General features: G+C 38.4%; 2 protein-coding genes and 1 pseudogene across 3 annotated transcripts in view; 2 read left to right on the plus strand and 1 right to left on the minus strand.

Moving 5' to 3' along the window:
• Positions 1-2458: 2458 nt before the first annotated feature.
• LOC114569447 (myosin-7-like) lies at positions 2459-8246 on the minus strand (annotated as a pseudogene).
• A 1967-nt stretch (positions 8247-10213) lies between these two features.
• Positions 10214-18472, plus strand: xab2 (XPA binding protein 2). Its single transcript, XM_028598552.1, has 19 exons — positions 10214-10386; positions 10769-10917; positions 11685-11808; positions 11930-12127; positions 12556-12690; positions 12791-12955; positions 13155-13299; positions 13388-13539; positions 13639-13758; positions 13859-13990; positions 14749-14880; positions 15120-15233; positions 15361-15523; positions 15648-15838; positions 16022-16144; positions 16250-16415; positions 16583-16709; positions 16815-16921; positions 17062-18472. Exons 1-19 carry the CDS (start codon positions 10351-10353, stop codon positions 17121-17123), a joined length of 2541 nt encoding a protein of 846 aa, XP_028454353.1. The 5' UTR covers positions 10214-10350; the 3' UTR covers positions 17124-18472.
• Positions 18473-19652: 1180 nt separating this feature from the next.
• camsap3 (calmodulin regulated spectrin-associated protein family, member 3) overlaps positions 19653-20387 on the plus strand; it is a 27969-nt gene continuing 27234 nt past the window's right edge. For both annotated transcript variants that reach the window (XM_028598535.1, XM_028598536.1), the window contains exon 1: positions 19653-20196. In XM_028598535.1, the coding sequence (XP_028454336.1) occupies positions 20064-20196 (133 nt within the window). In that variant the 5' untranslated portion in view covers positions 19653-20063. The remainder of the gene's footprint in view (positions 20197-20387) is intronic.

Below are 20387 nucleotides of genomic sequence, written 5' to 3' on the forward strand. Positions count from 1 at the left end.
AGGCTGGGGTCTTGAAGAAGCATGTAAATGTCACTGGTATACAGTTGCAGGACAACAGCCCACTTCAGATGTCTGAAATAAAATTGAGGCTGAGCACCATTCCATAAAAGCTGCAGAGGGAATGTTTATCGCATTGGAATGGAGTTGATGAACAGTTGCCATCTAGGCAGAGAGAAGACCCAAAATAAGTCCTGTGCCAATAAACAAGATGTTGTAGATACCAGACCTACAGTAGTCCATGAATGAAAAGTGTATCCAGGATTAATGTAAAGTTAAAATTTGAAATAAGTTAGGGAAAATTTGTACTACTACTACTACTGTATGTATTTTAATCTGTATTGTTGACTGAAGTTGTGTTATTGCCTTTTATATTTACCGAACTTTCTTTCTTCAAAAAAAGAGATGTCCTTGAGAAATGACACCTCAATAGGTAGGTGGGCTACTGTACAGACGTGGTGCACACAAGCTATTCAAGTAGGGCCAGAGGTCTTCAGTCAGTTTTCTTTTTGACAACTTGTTTGAGCCTTGGTGTGCATGAATACATTAGAGGCTATTTTTGCACATAAAAGGCGGGGATTTAGTTGTTTAGCTATGACTAAAAACTATTTCTCAGTCTGCATCATATAGGGATGAAGCATTACATTCATCTGGAAGCAAATTGTTCATTTTCTAAGGCTGACAGTTTGTTACAGATGTTATGTATGGCTACATGTGTCACCTTTAATAAAGAGCATGTTGTGCACACAGGGCCACTTATACTGTCTCACTGTGAATGTGACAAATTGTGCATCCCTTTATGGTTTACTTGCTGTGGATACTTTCAGCTTACCTCTATTTTATGACTGCACATTTTGTGTTGCAAATTACGTTATACACCACTCAAATCATATTCTTTTTAAAAATCCATCTAAGATTCAAATGCAGCAGGTGTGGAGTACGTATTAGCAAGGTTGTTTTACTAACTAAACTTATTTAGCATTATTACTGCAAGTGTAAACTGTAAACTTAAATATGAGTCTGTTTCTATAGGCTATAATGCAAGAACCAAGCACCCTTTTTTTAGAAGCTCCTTTGTATGTCCTTGAGTCTAGTAGATGAATACTGTATACTGTAGATGAGCCTTGGCACTCAGCCCTCGATCTGAAATATGACATGACAAACACATCTGACAAGGAGGAGCCTGAGAAGGTTTAAAAAAGTTTTTAAAAAGTTACACTCCTCCATGACTGGGTAGTAACACTGAGATACTAAAGGTTGTGTGGGTTAAGCGCTCTCTAATTTTCTTTGTTTGGTTTGTTTCATGCTTTCAGAATAAAAGGAAACAAAAACAAAAACACATAAAAAAAGAATAAAGGAAACAAACAAAAGAGGGGAGGATCTCTGTTTTGCTTACTTTATGAAGTTCAGTTTTCAGGATGCATGAAATTGACATCCTGACAGTCTAACATGAAATGCAATGATTTGTGAAGAGATAACAAATTAAAAGGAGAAAAAAGAAATTTGGAGGAGGTGCATCAACATTAAAGCTTACTGTATGTACTTCGGAATAATATATTGAACACAACCATTTTAATAACCTAGTGCTATTAAACACAGCTTACTTTACATTCAAATAATGATTTTTTTGTGTTGCGATTCTTTATTTTACATATTTAAGCACAATGGTTAACTTGAATATTCCTGTAAACCATAAACAATTGTGTTCGCTAGTAGACACTTGGATCAGTTGAATGTCTGGCATAAATTGAAGCAGGTCTAACCAAAACTCCTTAACAACTTGATATGAGTGAGACTTGAGACAATAATAAACAGTAGTTATTTTTTTCCAGTTAAGGCATATCATTGTAGCATGCCCAAATCAGTCATTTGTTCATCAAAGACATACAGTGTTGATAGGGCATACTGTCTTTGTCATTCTAAACAAAGGAAATTGTCTTTACACATGTCTTGGTGGCCACTCCCCTGCAGTTTTTAATAAGCACAAAAAAGCCAATGTCAACTGCTAAAAATATCTTGGTACACAAATGGACAACCAGTCTGGACAACCAGTCTATAGTGTCCACATAAATAGCATCTTCCCTACAGGTCTAACATGTGCTTCCAATGCATACAGGGTTTGGTGCCACAAAGGCAAGAGGACATTTAACTGCATAGACTGTATAATAATAATGGACAACAGGACAGAGGCTTAGCAATGCATATCCATGGCACATGTGTACATTAAAATAGCTGTGAACTTGGGTGTTAGGGTTTTAATCTTGAACTTTGACCCTCTCACAATGTGTTTTCAATTTAATTTCAATTTTATTTATAGTGTCAAATCATAACAGGAGTCATCTCAGGACACTTTACAGAGTAGGTATAGAGTAGGTCTAGACCACACTCTATAATTAACAAAGAACCAACAATTCCCCCCAAGAGCAAGCATTTGGTGCGACAGTGGTGAGGAAAACTTCCTTTAAACAATGCAGAAACCTCTGACAGACCCTGACTCTTGGTGGGCAGCCATCTGCTGCTGCCGGTTGGGACACAGAGACACTGATACAGATATACAGAAATATTATTCATAATAATTATAGCAGTTGGTATGATGAACAGTAGCAGTTATAGTAACAATACAGATAAATAACTATGACTAGAAATAATAGTAGTAGCAGTGCAGGGCGTAGCAGGGTGTCGGGCAGGACCACAGCTGTGGCAGCAGCTGCAAAGACGTTTGAGGTGCCATCCCAATCCAAGGAAATTTGTGAGGCGAGAAAACATAAGGACTCTGGGGAATAAGCTCCCTTGAGCTAAGTTAGTAGGCCTAACAAGCATTACTGGGACATGAATGAAGAGATAGGAGCTCAGTCTAAAACTATAGCAGTATAACTAAGAGATGGTCCAAGGCAAACATGACCCAGCTTACAAAGGGTTGGTAGATGAATCTGATAACTATACAGAGAAGCAGAGTTATGTTTTAAGTTTTCTTTTCATCAAAGTTAATTGGGATATGTTGGTCGCCTAGAAATGCCTTGTTCAGGCTAGCTAGCTACCATTAGGGTTAGCTGGTAATTTAAGGGAATGTTTGCTGATTTTCTACCCAGAGGTCTGTGTTTACCAGCAGGTAAAACTCAGCAGGATGACTCGTATTACATTTTATTGTGAAGCACTTTGTGATTTTTATCCGTGAAAGGTGCTATACAAATAAACTTTACTTACTTACTTCAGAAGTGTTGAAAATCCGCATCGCAGACCTTTTGGCAGACATGTTGACATGTCATAGTAGGAAAAGCACAGGTGTATTCAAAACCATTAATGATGGCTGCATTCCACTTAGGAGAGGCCCTGATATTGTGCCAAGGACGTAAGCCTCTCTTCAGAAACCAAAACTCCTATGGTGCCATTTTGATCCTACCAAACGCTCACCCGCCATTAGCATTCCATTGGCTGCCATTCATTTTGGCGCCACTTTGACAGCGAATAACTTTACATCTGAAGCGTTTAAAGACTCTATTTGTCCATTGTTTATTTCTAAAGAAACACAACAATGTATAAAAGGCTCCATTACCTTGTATCTCACGTTATGGCTACGTAGTAGACGTTTTTGTAAAAATAGGCTAACGATTGTGTCATAACCACGCGACTTACTGTCGCATAGTAGAGGAATTACCGTTATTGTACAGGAGAAACTTGCAGGCAGTTTCGACTTACATTCGCTGTTTAAGTTTAATTACTAATGTTAACTAGCATTTTAGTTAGCAATAATTAGCCTGTGCCTATGTTATCTCCTTACATATACCTACGCTCTCCGTCTCTGTAAGATTGGGAATGATTGAGATTTCTCTTGGCACAGCTACCACAAGACTTACAACTTTCAGACAGGTTGCCCACGTCACATATAAATCTTCGAGCTCAGTTGGAGGCTGCGCAGCCATCGCTGGAAAAGTACTTTTAATATCCTTCATTGGTCTCCGTCCAGCGCAACGGGATCTGTTGGTCAAGTTTATATACTATCTATGGCCTGGCCACGTCATATTCCTACCTCCAACCTCTCGTCAAAAATCGACACATCCGGTTGCTTCCCTTACATCTGAATTTTTTGCATTATAGGGGCAACCCTAGCTGTGCCACATAAATAAATAGGAAAGCAATCACCTCACTCTTCTGTAGACTGTATCATATAAAGGGAATTTGTTAAATAATTTGTTTTCTGTAGGTATGATCACATTTTTGTAATTGTTTTTTTAAACTTATTTTATGGTAACAAACCCTTGAAAAAACGTGAAAAACCCTCATACTAAACCTGGTTTCACCTATATTCCATTTTAAATTGTGCTACCTTGGTGCATTGAGTTTGGCTTTGGAAAAAAAAAACTACAGTACAATCAAGAAAATCTTGTTCTTATTAATTACATATCACAATAGGTTGTTGATAATGTATCTCTGTTAAAAGTTGTCTACCATATGTTGTCTCATACTCAGCAATCTGAGACTGAATTTAAATTAAATAAATAAAAATAAAATGATTTACATTGTCAATTTTCAAATCCCATTGCAACACGTTCACTGCTGCTTTATTTCTTGTTTATGTTTATGAATGGGCCCTGGTGGCAACAAGTAGGACAGGTCATAAATTTGGAGTGCTTAGGATCCCTATTAAACCCTATTAATTTATTCTGACTGTGGTCCCTTCCGAACACAGCCAAGCCACAGGAGAGTACTTGAATACTTGCAATGGTTTGGAGCTTATAGGCTACTACTAAGCCAATTGTCATTCCATAACAGTTGATGTCTTTGTGACAAGTGTCATTGGCTCTACGATAATCTCAGACAGCAACTTGCCAGTGATTTGTGTGAGCTTAATTTACGGACTGCTTTTGTCCGTGGCCATGTGAGAGCTCAACACACATGCAAATAGATAAAACACAAGCAAATGAAGAAACATCCTTCCCAATTTGACAACACATGCGCAGCAAGGAAACACTATCACTAATTTGACAATACATGCGCAGCATTTATGAAACATCTTCACCAATGCAACGACCGTGGATGTAGGTGAAGACCACGTAGGTCTATAGTGACTTCACATGCGCATCATTTAGAAAAATCTGAAACAACACAACAGAAACTGTTTCCAGGGGACACTAAAAGTAGTAAACATGGCTGGGACACACTGTTGCCATGGTTTTTGGCTGATAAAGTTATTGAAGTCAGTGCTGTTGGAAATATATTTTTACATTGTGATCGCTAGCCTATTAGTGCAGATATCTGTTTATAGCCAAGCATTAAAAAAAGGTTAAAAAAGGTAGCTAAGTTAATGTTACACCTAAAGTTAATGTTAGCTAACTAGCCCTTAAGTTCAGAGTCTGAGGACCAACTCCAGTTGTAATGCCATGCCAGTACCTAAATCAAGGGCAATGGCAGGAGTTACCTAGCTCTCATCTAGAATGTAGGAGGAAACCCACATGAACACAGAAAGCACATGCAAACTCCACAGAAAGCCCCCCTTGAAACTAGTACTCAGCTGTGTACCTACTTGCTGTAAGGCAGCAGTGCTAACCACTGAGCCACCATGCCAATAATGACTTTCAAATTTGGAGAAGCCTTAAAATGTCACTGGTGTATAGTTACAGGACATGCAAATCTCAGATATCTGAAATACAATTCAGGTCATAGTCTTTCCATTAACACTGGACAAGTGTTACGTATCTCATTGGAACTGACTTTAATAATACCTAAAGAATATCTATTCCATGAAGTGTATAGTCATGTTTGTGCACAATTCTCAATAGTCATATAAATTAAAATCAAAGCACCTTATCAATAGTTTACAACGCATTAATGTTTTTGTGCCATGGCAGATGCATATTAGACCTTAGTTTTGGACATCCCCACCACCTTGAGATGGTCTACACTTACAGGGACATTTCATTGTGCTCTGTGTGTGTGTGTGTGTGTGTGTGTGTGTGTGTGTGAGACTCAAGGTGATGTCCAAGGTGAAACCCAAAGATATTCAGTTCTAATATGAACAAAGAAAAACATATTTGAGAGGCTGAAAACAACATTTTCTGCAATGTTTGCATGAAAATTACTTTTAAAAAAATGTGATTATTTTTCTGTCGATCCATTGTTTGATTAGTCAACTAATCGTTGCAGCTCTATATGTTGATCCTGTTTACTTTTTGCAATTATGCTATGGAAAGAAATCCACTTGGGTAGTGTTGGTTAACCTTGTCACCATATATTCCCTTTAGTAGAATAGTAAAGTTATGTCAAATCCAAGTCACTGAAAAGCCCAAAGGGCTAGCTAATGCAGGGGCATCAAAAAATTTAGTGGAGACCTCCTCTGCTCCAAGATTCCAAGTCAAGGTTTAATTTCTTCCAGGAGAGCAAAGACTTGCATGACTTGGCAACCTACATCTATTTGTCACCTGTGACATCTCGAGTAGAGCATTGCATGAATGCTGGACAGGCCTTTTTCAAGTCCTAAGCAGAATTTGATCCGCTAATTATATTTCTGTTCTATTTCTGCGATGTGAATAATGTAGCCTAACAGCTGCACACATTACAATGGTGGACAAATGTAATACAAAATCATTATGTAATAATCTGTTAACAATTAAAGAAATATATTGACTATATAATCTATGAGTGTCTGAACTCAACCAATCTGCCAACAGATATGTCATTTGGGCATATACATAATGATGAACAGGCTCAGGGAAGGTTTATTTCAGCTTGCTCAGTACATACATCCCAAACACAGTTATACTTTGGCTTCACAACATTTCAGATATCACTTCATATTGTACTTACACATTCACAGTGGTACGGTGCTGCTCGACAACACATTACAACACAGCTAATTGCTCTACTTAGTTTTGGACTAAATATTTTTCTGGTCAACCAAATTAATGGATATATATTTTATTTTTATAACAGTGAAAGTGCACAACATCAAATAATTTTTCTGATTTCTTTTTTTTTTTTAAACACTTTATTTGTACATTTCCAGTTGTAACATGAAACAATCATATTCTCTATCTTACAAATAATCATAGAAAAACAATCCCAACAAGACAAAGACAGACCAAACCTAAAATCAACCTGACAGACTTTTCACAGACAACAGACGGACAGGAGATAAACAAATAAAAAAAAAATAATAAAAAAAATAAAAAAATAACAAGTACACCTAACATTCCTTATGAGAGGATCGACCAAGGGCAGGTATAAACATTCAGAGTTCCAGTTCCAGACCAGGTAAATTGTTCACATAAGTTATCAGAGGGTCCCAGGTTTTGTAGAATCTGTTGATGGAACCGTTGAGGGTACATCTGATTTTTTCCAGCTTAACATTCTGCATAATGTCCCTAATCCAGTGGTGTTGTGATGAAGGAGTAGCAGCCTTCCATTTAAATAAAATCAAGCGTCTAGCTAATAAGGAGGAAAAGGCAATGACCAATTTTTCTAATTTCTAATGTTAACACAATTGATACTGTGATCAGGGAAACAACAAAGATACCTCTCCAGCATCACGGCTCTTGACTCTCAGCTTGTTGACCTGGGACTCAACGATGTCAGCACGCTCCTGAGCTTCCTCCAGCTCATGCTAAACCTTTCTCAGCCTGGACATGTGAGTGTTGGCCTGCTCCTCCTGTGAAGGGATTTGACTTGTATTAACATAGTTAAAAGGCAGTTAAGAGTGATTTTATTAAATGAACTGTAAGTGATGTGTGTCACATTATGTCTTTGTTTTACAGCGTCCTCACCTTGTCTCTTTGACTTGACTTTGAGCTGCAGCTTGTCCACCAGAGGGCCTGAAGTCTGACCACATTCTTCTTGGCCTCCTCAGTCTCCACAGATATTCACAGAATTAAAGAGAAGTTAAGATAGTTTTTAAAATAGGAATTACCTGGTATGTCAGCTCAGTCCATTTAACAGCATCATCTCCACGTCTTTGCTTAGCTTAACTTTAGTTTCTAGCTCACGCACCTGTAATATGATGATAAATAATACATTATTTTTCTTTTATTGCATGTTTTACCCATAGTGCATACCCTGGACTCCAGTTTGTGGAGCTGCTTCTTGCCGCCCTTCATGGCGAGGTTCTCAGCCTCATCCAGACGGTGCTGCAGGTCCTTTACTGTGACCTCCAGGTTCTTCTTCATCCTCTCTAGGTGAGCACTGGTGTCCTGCTCCTTCTTCAGCTCCTCGGCCATAATGGCAGCCTGAAATAATACATGGTCTCTGGCCTTGGACATTCCTCACTGCAGCTCAGACTTGGCCTCCTGCTCCTCCTCAAACTGCTCTCTGAGCAGATCACAGTCATGGCGGGCTGACTGAACAGCATGGGCCAGGGCATTCTTGGCCTGTTGAACGTGGCAACAGACCTTATTTATTGATCCTACATATCAGACACTGTAAATAGGAACTTGGGGTACCAGGGATAAAGGTTTCTTGGTAACTTCTACAAGATGTTTGTTTCATTATAATTCTATTTATTATTATTATTATTATTATTATTATTATTATTATTATTATTATTATTATTATTATTCTCTCAATCTGCTGAGTGAAGGCCTGCAAACAAGTGTTTTGTTCTATCTTAATTCATTTTATTGTTTGTTATTGCTAATGAAATGCAGAAAAATTGAATAGCATTGGTAAATGTCACCAAGATAAGTAAACTAACAGATGTAAATGTGACTTAAAGTCCTTCACACATCACATATACATTTTAAATAGTATGCCATGTAACATATCATGCAACATGTTTAAAAGAGAAGCATTATTTCTGCTCATAAAGCATAAGTGTGATTGTAATGTCCAAAGTCTCAAAATACATGCTGTGCAATACATATCTGGATTTTTGAGCCACTAATTTGCTCCACCAAAATAATTAGTCAAATTTAGATTCTGATTTAATTCAAAAGGATTTTGTAATTTTCTAATAAAGGTTATCTCTACTTGCCCTTGCAAATAAACATGACCATAGCCAGGAATGGGACTTCATTTTGGAGAAGCACCCAAGGGGTGCCGGTATACAGTATAGTTGCAGGACATTGACACACCTCTTATTCCTCTGGTTAAAATTGAATGTAAGGCTCTTTCCAGTTCAAGTGGTATCACACCTTGCCTTACAAGGACTACATGAACATTTGCCAACCAGGCTGTAATAAGACCTATAATAAGTCCCACTCAGATGCCAAAGATCTTTATCCTCGTGCTACATTTGATGTTGTTGCTGTTATGGAACCTCAGTGTCTATGCTTTTGAGATATGCTGGCATTGGCTTCAAAGTATAATGCAATATTAGTTTTAAGTATGATATACAATATTATAAAAATCATTTTTTACATAAAAAAATAAACCATTTATACCCTTGTAACTTAGAACTGACTGTATAGCCTTTTTAACTTTTGGTAATTCATCATAGTACATCTCTGCATCCCATTCACTCACACAGGTATAATTATCTGTGTCTAATCATAAGACATGTCAAGATTTTCTGCAGCACACTTTCACTGTTCACAGTTAGTTTTTTCCGGTTATATCTAAAATGAATAAAATGATGACTCATTTATGCTAATGATGTAGACATTCATCCTTGCAGTAAAACATGGAGGGGTTGGGCACTGTTTTTAAATGTGGCTTTATTTTTTAAATATTGTATAATCCATTCATAATGAAAAATAACTGGCCTCCACTCTTTTATGCATTTAAAGGTTTTTTGAAGTGTTAATTGTATATGTTGTATGCATCATGCATTTGAGCCATAATAACTTTCTGTTTAGTTTTGTAGGCTACTGTGCAAACATTTCTCAAGTCATTGACAGAGAAAAATACTGCTCACACTCCTAGGTTATCACTCACTCCAGTTTCAGTCATGTGCTGTATGTTAACTGCCTATTACAACATGTACCAAAATCATAATTATCATGACATTGTAAACGTATAAATTAATGAATGCGCATTGCAATATTGGCCTAATTCAGGGCAGGAATTGAGTTTAAAATCATTACTGAGCACAAGAAAGGACTAAAGGGAAATCAGAAGTGGGTTGATAGTTAAGGGATAATGTAGAGCGAGGCGACCGCGACAGGCAGGATTAGGAAATAGGGCGTAATTCAAAATGTAGTATTTTTCCAGATAGATTAATGCCATAATTCTACATACTGCGCTACAGTAGGTGGCAGTATGCACTTTCAAGCTGGTTTGCGATCCGCCAATAAACACACAGAAGAAAAAGATGTGACGAAGCCGGAAGTATCACTACGGGCTACACGCTTTGAGTAACGTTAGATAACGTTACAGTTAGCATAACTTATTTTCTTAATATCGGACGGCTATTCTCTTTAGGAAGAAATGCCTTCGCTAAATGGAAAACCTGATGTTCTGTTTGTAAGCTACCCCGTTAAAAAATATTGGTATCTGTTAGTGTTTATTGACAACGAGTGGTAACGTTAGCTAGCTAACTAACTTTTACTGGAGCGCTAACGTTAGCTTTGGTGTGTAACATTGTTGAAGTTAGCTTTTTATGGCTCATAAACTAGGAGTTATTAGTTATTGGTCAGAAATGTTTGGTTCCTAAATTGTTAAAATATTTAAATTCTGAACTCACAATTATTCTTAATTTATGAATGCATTCTTTACAATCTGCGGATGAATTGTTGACGTTGTAGTAACGTTACGCTGTTTCGCTAACGTTAATGTTTTAACTTTTTCAAAAGTTGCTGTTATTAGAGTTGTACTTAAAGTTTTATGTGGTTTCTGGTTCTGTTAGGAGGACGATGATCTGCCTTATGAAGAGGAGATTATCAGGAACCCATACTCAGTCAAGTGCTGGATGCGTTACATCGAATTCAAACAGAACGGAGCCAAATCCACCCTCAACATGATATATGAGCGGGCTCTGAAAGAGCTGCCTGGCAGGTAACTAACGTTAACATTACAGGGGACCGTTATAAAGAAGGCTTCGGCATTGCACTGAAAAGCAGGTGGCTACGGATACCTGCAAATCCACATCAGTAACTTAACGTTACCTTCATGAATATTTTGGCGTTGTGATTAATAAGATGGGACATTTTTTGTGACTAGCCCTGTTGTGTGATGTTAAAATGAATTAGATAAGGGCATTGACTTTAATTTAGGTGATTGTCAAGATGTCCAAAACAGGTTTAAGATTTGTACGATTACTATGGTATATTCCACAGTGCTGGGCGAAATGGGGAAAATCAAATATCACGATATTTTTGACCAAATACATTGATATTGATACAGCAACGGTATTGTAGTGTTGACTATTGGTGCTATCACAAAATATTTACACAATGAGATTGTTGATAAATAATCATCAGTAATGTGGATATAATGACTAAGTGGGTAAAGGCAAATAATAGAACAGTCTGGTAAGTTCAGAAAATGACACCACTTTACTGTGCAGCCTTTAAAACCAGGAAAAGACGCCATATTACGATATCTATAATCTAAGACGATATCTAGTCTCATATATTATAATAATAAATCATTTATACTTTATTAATCCTGCAAGGGGAAATTACAGTGTTTTCACTGTGTTATTACACACACAGATATCAATATAATATCGCTATATTGCCCATCTCTAATTCCACATGAGTGTACTTATTGTGCCAATCAAACTTATTCTGATTTATTATGGTCTAATCCTTTTTCTACAGCTACAAGCTGTGGTACAATTATCTGAGAGAGAGACGGAAACAAGTCAAAGGGAAATGTATCACTGAACCAGGCTATGAAGAGATCAATAATTGCCATGAAAGGGCATTGGTGTTCATGCATAAGGTAATACTTACTATCGAACTCCATACTGAACCAATGACGGTACAAAATAACATAACATTAATTGTGGTCTGTGTGTTGTCAGTTGTGCTTGAAACTAACCATCTGTCTTTCCCTAAACTAGATGCCTAGAATATGGCTTGATTACTGCCAGTTCCTTGTGTCTCAATGCAAGATCACAAGAAGTCGGCAAACATTTGACCGTGCTCTCAGAGCTCTTCCTGTTACTCAACACCCACGCATCTGGCCTCTGTATCTCCGCTTTGTGCGTAACCTGCCCCTGCCTGAGACTGCCATCCGGGTGTACCGCAGGTACCTTAAGGTGAGAGCATGGTACACTGTCATTTAGGAAGGTTTCTGATTATATGAATACTTATATTTGTGCACTTGCTGTGGCAAATTGTGGAAAATGGATGTGATGTGGTATTATGTCATAGTGTAGTATGATAGGTCTGAATGTATGAACATTTTCTGTAAATGGCTGAAGTTTCTTGGGCAAGTGAAAGGCTACTGGACTTTCTGATTTAGTCTTGAGTATGTTTCACCAGTCATCCAAAAGGCTTTAACCGCATACTATATTGTGCTCTAATGTTGATTAGGAAGCTAAACACATTATAAACATCTTGTTCATACAACAGAATAAGATAAATATGTATAGGGGAAATTAAAATTGAAATGGAAAGCTGTCAATAGACAGACAAACATAATTACATAACTCCATATGTAATGTCTGCTCTTTGTACCATGTAGCTTTCTCCAGAAAATACAGAGGAATACATAGACTACTTACGGTCTGTTGGCCGCTTGGATGAAGCAGCTGTGCGACTAGCAGCTGTTGTCAATGATGAAAGCTTTGTGTCCAAAGAGGGCAAGTCTAACTATCAAGTAAGATTTTATTATGCTAAGCACTTCTGAATGTACCTGTTTTTCTTAAACTGACCAGAAAGATTAATACATCTTGTTTATGCATTTATTTGTTGGACAGCTGTGGCATGAGCTATGCGACCTGATCTCCCAGAACCCTGATAAAGTGACCTCTCTAAATGTAGGAGCCATCATCCGAGGAGGCCTCACTAGATTCACAGACCAACTTGGAAAACTCTGGTGCTCTTTAGCTGATTATTATATCAGGAGTGGTCACTTTGAGAAGGTGTGATTATTATTTATTTTTATTTATTTTTTAGTGCTTCCATTTTTATACATAACATACAGGACCTATCAAATTGAAAGTTATTTATCCAAAATACTCTCCTGTTTTATATTTAGCTAGTTAATTTGTCTCAAATTAATTAGCATTAATTTGCTGTCTGTCTTGTGACTTGTCTGACACATTTTCTTCACTTTCTCAGGCCCGTGATGTGTATGAGGAGGCCATCCTTACGGTGGTAACAGTAAGGGATTTCACACAAGTATTTGATAGTTACGCCCAGTTTGAAGAGAGCATGATTGCAGCAAAGATGGAGACCACTGCTGAGATGGGAAAGGATGAAGATGGTGTGTGTGGATTCATTAATATTGGCAGCGTTCCTTGCTTTCACTTCTCTTGTCATGCATGCCTTACTCTCTGTCCCTCTCCTCCCAGAGGACATAGACATGGAGCTTAGACTGGCCCGTTTTGAGCAGCTGATAGCCCGGCGGCCCCTTCTTTTGAACAGTGTTCTACTGCGGCAGAACCCTCATAATGTCCATGAGTGGCACAAGCGGGTAAAACTGTATGAGGGCAATCCGCGGCAGGTGAGGTTTAGGCTTTTTTCTACATGTTCACCATACAGGTATCATTACCTTTTATGTTGTGCGTTATTCATGGATCTGTGCTCACCATATCTTCTGCAGATAATCAACACATACACTGAGGCAGTGCAGACTGTGGATCCGATGAAGGCCACAGGGAAGCCTCACTCTCTCTGGGTTTCCTTTGCTAAATTCTATGAGGAAAATGAGCAGCTGGATGATGTAAGTCAGAGGTCTTTCCACAGGGATTCTTGAACCCTCTGCAATTCAGAAATGCTTTTTCTATTCCTGATATGTCTTACATTTACTAACTGTCACCCAGGCCAGGACAATTTTTGAGAAGGCTACCAAAGTGAACTACAAGCAGGTAGATGACCTTTCTGCGGTGTGGTGTGAATATGGAGAGATGGAGCTACGCCATGAGAACTATGAACAGGCACTGCGTATACTGAGGGTGAGACACTTGTATTTCAGCAGCAGTCATTATAACCGGTGCAATCAGTAGTCTGGCTCAACAAATGTACATTGCTGGGATAAAGCCTGACATACTCACCTGATTTCCCTTTTGCTATCAGGGGTTAAGCGCCACCCGGGACGGTTGTGATTGGTTTAAAAAAAATATATATATATACAAACAAGCCAGAGCATTTTTTCCCCTATTCCAGAAGTGATAAGTGGTATAGCCAGACCATACTCCAGTGCTGGGTATAGGTCTGGCAATGCCACACTAAAATAATAAGTGAAATAGTAGCCCCATGATGTACACTCTAGGTTTAGTAACATCTAGTGGCAGGACTGAGACACTACAACAACATCGTCAATTTTCGTCTTCCTTCAAATGTTTTTTGAAAGCTTATTCTCTGTTGAGATTTAGCTTGTGATTTTCAAACTTAACACCTGGTAACTGATACAGTAGTCCATAGATAAGACCTGAGGCTGCATATCATAATAGTGTTTAGTGTAGGAGTTTGACATTAAACTAAAAACACAAGCTTGACTAGTGACTAACAGAAACATCACATACTGTTAGTTGCTTTGTTTGAATCTCTTCCCACCTTGAAGACAATACATAGATGTTCACTTGTTTTGTGGGAACGAAACCTAGTGTGTACTGGATAGATACTGGATAAGTAAAATATTACTGATTGCAGCTTTTTTAAATGCATAAATGTGTGTTGTGGATGTAGTTGTAAGACGTGTTTTTGAATATAGAAAGCTACAGCCATCCCATCCAAGAAAGCGGAGTACTTTGATGCATCCGAGCCAGTCCAGAACAGAGTTTACAAGTCCTTGAAGGTCTGGTCCATGCTGGCGGACTTGGAAGAGAGTCTCGGCACTTTCAAGGTATGTTCACTACATCTCTGTGTGTTTACAGGTGTGTTACTACATATGAGCCAAAAAAATATGCAGAAGGTATACATCACATGGCAGGTGAACTCTCAGATATTTAGTATATGTCTTACGATTCTGAACCACTGTGTGCTTTTGTGTGTCTTTGAAATCCGAGCTGTCATTCATCTCTGTGAGTGGTAGATGTTTAATTTAATTCTTCCTCCTTTTTAAAAAAAAAAAATTCTCCTCAGTCTACAAAAGCAGTGTATGATCGCATCATTGACCTCCGCATCGCCACGCCACAGATCATCATCAATTATGCCATGTTCCTTGAGGAGCACAACTACTTTGAGGAAAGCTTCAAAGTAATAATATGCCACTAATTTACTAAACCAACATTCAACATCAATAATGTGTTCTTGTATGCTTTCCTTGGTGAATGTACCACACATTTAAACAATTCTTCAATGTCTTTGTCAATACCTTTTTTAGGCATATGAGCGTGGTATTGCTCTCTTCAGGTGGCCAAATGTTTATGACATCTGGAACACTTACCTCACCAAGTTCATTGATCGTTATGGGGGCAAGAAGCTGGAGAGAGCTAGAGATTTATTTGAGCAAGCCCTAGATGGCTGCCCTGCCAAGTTTGCCAAGAGTAAGTAGCTTTGTTCGAATTGCATTGACAACTTGTATACACTATATTCCACATTATTTCTACCTTTTTTTTTCTTTATAAAAATGTACTGATGCCGAATGTACCATTGTGCCTTGCTTTCCAGCCATTTACCTGTTGTATGCCAAATTGGAGGAGGGATATGGATTGGCACGACACGCCATGGCTGTCTATGAAAGAGCAACGCAGGCAGTAGAAGCTGAGGAGAGACATCAAATGTTCAATATCTACATCAAGAGAGCAGCTGAAATTTACGGAGTCACGTATACCAGAGCAATTTACCAGAAAGCTATCGAGGTACATGGGAAAAGCAATGATGTACATGACATGTCATATTGAAGCTTTTATTCTGTTGAATTTGATTTTTTAGAATAGAAATCTTTCTATTATTTCTGACCCATCAGAATGACACGGTTTTGCTGTTCTATTCATTATTGGAATATTCAAGAATCTGAATTCTACTTTTTCGGATTTATCCAGGTCCTTCCTGATGAGCATGCACGGGACATGTGTCTGCGATTTGCTGACATGGAGAGTAAACTTGGTGAGATTGATCGGGCCAGAGCAATTTACTCTTACTGCTCCCAAATCTGTGACCCAAGGGTGAGCTGAACCTCCTCCTGCCATTACCTTGTTTTTGAATACATTTCCATCAGTGATGTGCACATTGTATTTCCTCTTGATATATTTATAAACTTGATTTTTCAGGTGACTGCAAACTTCTGGCAGACATGGAAAGAATTTGAGATCCGCCATGGAAATGAGGACACGATCAGAGAAATGCTGAGGATCAAACGTAGTGTCCAAGCCACATACAACACCCAGGTCAACTTTATGTCTGCTCAGATGATGAAGGCTACAACAAGCTCCACAGGTACTAGTGAGGGAACTTGCACTAAATTGTGAGCCGTGAACTGTATGGGCTGCGCGGAACATTAGGGGGGATGTTTACTTTATTAATAAAAACTAGCACAAGAATGAATTAACTTCTGTATTTTTGTTTGTGTGTTTGTCCAACTATTTTATTTGTGTTGTATCCAGTGTCAGATCTTGCTCCAGGCCAAATGGAAATTGATGACATGAAGATGCTGGAGCAGAAAGCACAGCAGCTTGCTGCAGAGGCCGAGCAGGACAAACCCAAACTCAAAGAAAAGATTCTCTTTGTCAGGTTTGTCTTTTCCTGTGAAAAGTTATGCCTTTTTATAAAATTGGACAACATGCTCCAACCTACATGGAGACATGTCAATCTTATTCTCTGCATCTGCCTATGCAGGAGTGATACCTCTCGCAGTGAGTTGGCTGAGCTTTCCAAACAAGCCAATCCTGATGAGATTGATATTGATGATGAGGATGAAGATGATGAAAACCAGGGACCAGAAGGTGAGTGACAGACACAACAGGCCCAGTCTCCGCAGTAAAACGGGAAACAAATTGGTGGTTTGTTTGAACATTCATGCAGACATGTTTTTTAAACATAAACATGCATGTGTTAATTGTCTTCTCCTCTTGGCCTTTTACAGAGGTGCAGCTTGAACAGAAGAGTGTCCCCACAGCTGTCTTTGGAGGGCTTAAAGAGGACTGAAAGCTACCTCCCCTGCTGAAATTTGCAAAGATGCAGTCTTCTGATTTCTCTTGTAGACATTGAATATGCTCCATTTTTTATATCTAAATACACATTATGTAATTCCTTAGTTGTATCCACTTTATTTTAATAGAATGTGACTTAAGTGAGAAAAAGAATGGCAACATTTGTTGCCTGGTGTATTTTTGTAGTACAGTAAACCGAGACATGAACTTGTATTACAATTGTCCATATGGTGTCAGTCTTTCTCAAGTATGTAGCTCACGGTAATTGTACAATTGAGCAGTATTCGTTTATGAAATACCAATACGTCTGATGTAGTTTGACTTTGTGTCCGAACCAAATTTTGTTAAGGAATGAACATTGAAAACACGTTTGTACACTGATAATGCAGAGATCTTTCTCTGACAGGAAGCTCTGGCCTAGAAAATGGGAAAAGCATAGTGGGTTTTTTTTGTTTGTTTTTTCAACAGGAGGCATTCATTTGAAAGTTGACCTAAGCACTCAAGCCTCACATTGTTGGTTGGAGGATTGGTGAGTGTCTTTCAAAACCCAATGACCCTGAAAAGATTTCAAAACGTGTATACATAGGTCACCGTCCAAATATTGAAATCATGCTCTGGTTGTACATGTATTGTACAAGTACACTCAAGGGACAGTTTATACGACTGAGTTAAATAATAGAGGTGCTGTAAAACATTTTGTAAATTTATAATCCAATAGGCCTGCAGCACGTTTCTAATGCCCATTTTTTGTGAGATAGGTGTAGGTGTTCACTTGGTTCGCTGATCATTTTTGAGGCTGTATGTAGTAATGCTGTAATATGTATTTTTGTCAGTGTTGTTGAGGGTCTACTTTTGACTCGATGCAGTCTGGCTGTTTTTGGTATGCAACAGTGTTTTTGAAAGTTCTCCTGTTTGTGAATTGTGCACTGCCAATTCTAACAAGCTGGTCTCTACGAATGTCTGAAACTTTCTTCACATTTTCTTGAAAATGCAGTTCTAATTAAAAAAATATTTACACCTGTTAAAATCAGTGCCTTTTATCTGACAGGAAACTTCGCCCTAGGAAACAGTTTGGTTTCTTTTTTCCGATGAGGGAATACATGATTTAGATCTATTTCAGTATTAATGGAAAGGCTTCAAGCTTTTAATTGTTGCATCCCATCAAAAGAGTTAAATGAAACAATGAAGAAATTGTTTCTTTCATAATTAGATTAAAATAGCTGCGAGGTAATCCTCTTACAAAAAGTCACTGCAGTGGGGCACTCGGAGTGCTCTTTGAGAAACATCATGTGATGAGGCACTCTTGAGATTTGATGGTGCTGCTGTAAACAACCCTTCAAAAACAATGGAATGGTTTCAAGTCTCAAAAATTAAAAGCAAATTAAACTATTTTCCAAACTTGATTTCCACTTTTCCTTCCTGCATAGATTTACATAGAATAGTAATATGTTTACTCTGTTCCTCTCATTTTGTAGCCTATGTACTGTATGCTGCTTTTAAGGTGCAGCAAGGTAGTTTAAGCAACTGAACATATGTGCAGGTTTTGGTTGCTGATCTAAACTATGCATTAACAAAATTATAAATTAATCAGAATCTGATACAAATCTGATCTAATTAACCCCTGCCTTGATAATGTGACCATCATATGCCTAGGCTTTTTTATGTTGTTGGGCTCTGCAGAAGAACAAATAAAGGACTAATAAATGTGTTTAATTTACATTGCATGCTTTTATATTAATTAATCCTTTACTTTAGGACAAACTTAAACGTTTTTGCTGAGCTGCCTTGGACTGTAGGCCTGTGGTTACATTGTACCAGGGCCTGAGACAGTCAAAATAAGGTAAAAACCTAAATTTCTGCTCAGTCCAGGACACTATACTATAGATAGCGATTTTACCCCCTACCAATTATGCGAAAATAAAATGAGTGATTTTTTTTTAAATGTAAATGCAGACAGTACAGAAACTACATGCAAGGTCAGCGTTACTGGTGGAAAGTAATACAGCCTACATTAGTATGCTACTGTAGCCTACATATGTACAATTTTGAGGTAGTTTACTTGAGTATATGCTGCTTTATACTTCTAGGCTACTCAACTATATTTCAGAGGGAAATGCACTTTTACAATACTATCTGACTGCTATAGTTGCAACTTTGATTTTACATTCAAAAATAAGATCAACTTATTTAAAAAAAAAAAAAATGTTTAAAAGGTCATACCCACACAGGTGTTTTGTAATAGAGTATTTTTACATCGTGGCATTGCTACTTTAACTTAGGCCTAGGTGAATGATCTGCATAGGCTTCTTCCTCCACCACTGAAATAAAATTGGTGTCACGGTAATATTATTATTATTAGGTCACTTTTAGCTGTTTGACATTTCTAGTCATAAATCCCCTTCAGGCGTTCACCTGTGTGTACCAGCAGATGAACCTGTAAAGTCACACCACACCTCCACCTGCTGTCTGTGTTCACACAGGGAGATCCCGCCCTCATTGCCCAAGACCAATTTCTATTGGACGGCGGAATGAGTGGGTGATGCCAGTGTGGAGCACCTGGTAGTCGACGGGGCTAAGTGGAGTTGCGTACAGGGAACTGACTAAACAGCAATGCGGACGAGAAGGGACAAAAACAAGGGGAATAGTCCGTTTTTCTGTAACAACCCGGCGGATCGGGGTTTTGCTTGGTCGTAAGGCATGATTTAACAGGGATTAACGTTACGCCTCCAAGACTGTACAGAAAAGGACATTAACAGGGTTGGAAGCAGCTCCGGGGCGGATATTTTCCCGACAAAAACCCTTACCCACAGTCGTATTCCCAGCCCCGGTCGTGTGGAATAGTGAGCTCAAAGAATGATTGCGTGAATATTTTTTTATATTGTCTCGTAGCGTTTTTTTTTCGCCAGCACCGCTTTACATTTTGTACAGACTCGCTATGGTGGACTCTCCTACCATGAGGAAGACTTTTGTGGTCCCAGACATAAAGCCGTTGGATTTGTATGACTCTACTAAAGCAAAAATATGCGCAAGTGTCGGATGGCTATTGGCGAAGTCCTACGGCAGTGCAGGTAGGTTTTAGTTTAGGCTGCTGGCCTGGTGAGTTATTAGTTTTTAGAAAGGTCGTATGAAGACCACCATCCCATTGTTGACCAGAAATATATTTATATTCTGTTCAGCAGTGTAGCGAAAAGCACATGCATGTAGGGGAACGAAAGTCAGTGTATAGCTCAGCGATTTTCAGCACAAAGAGCAGCATATA

This window comes from Perca flavescens, chromosome 15 (assembly GCF_004354835.1).
Source record: "Perca flavescens isolate YP-PL-M2 chromosome 15, PFLA_1.0, whole genome shotgun sequence".
NCBI lineage: Eukaryota > Metazoa > Chordata > Actinopteri > Perciformes > Percidae > Perca > Perca flavescens.

Excerpts from the sequence above, each read along its gene's own strand:
- xab2 (XM_028598552.1), top strand. The coding sequence starts at position 10,351 with ATGCCTTCGCTAAATGGAAAACCTGATGTTCTGTTT. Across the intron at positions 11,809-11,929 it reads CATTGGTGTTCATGCATAAG|ATGCCTAGAATATGGCTTGA; the intron begins GTAATACTTACT and ends TCCCTAAACTAG. Across the intron at positions 15,234-15,360 it reads ACTTTGAGGAAAGCTTCAAA|GCATATGAGCGTGGTATTGC; the intron begins GTAATAATATGC and ends TACCTTTTTTAG.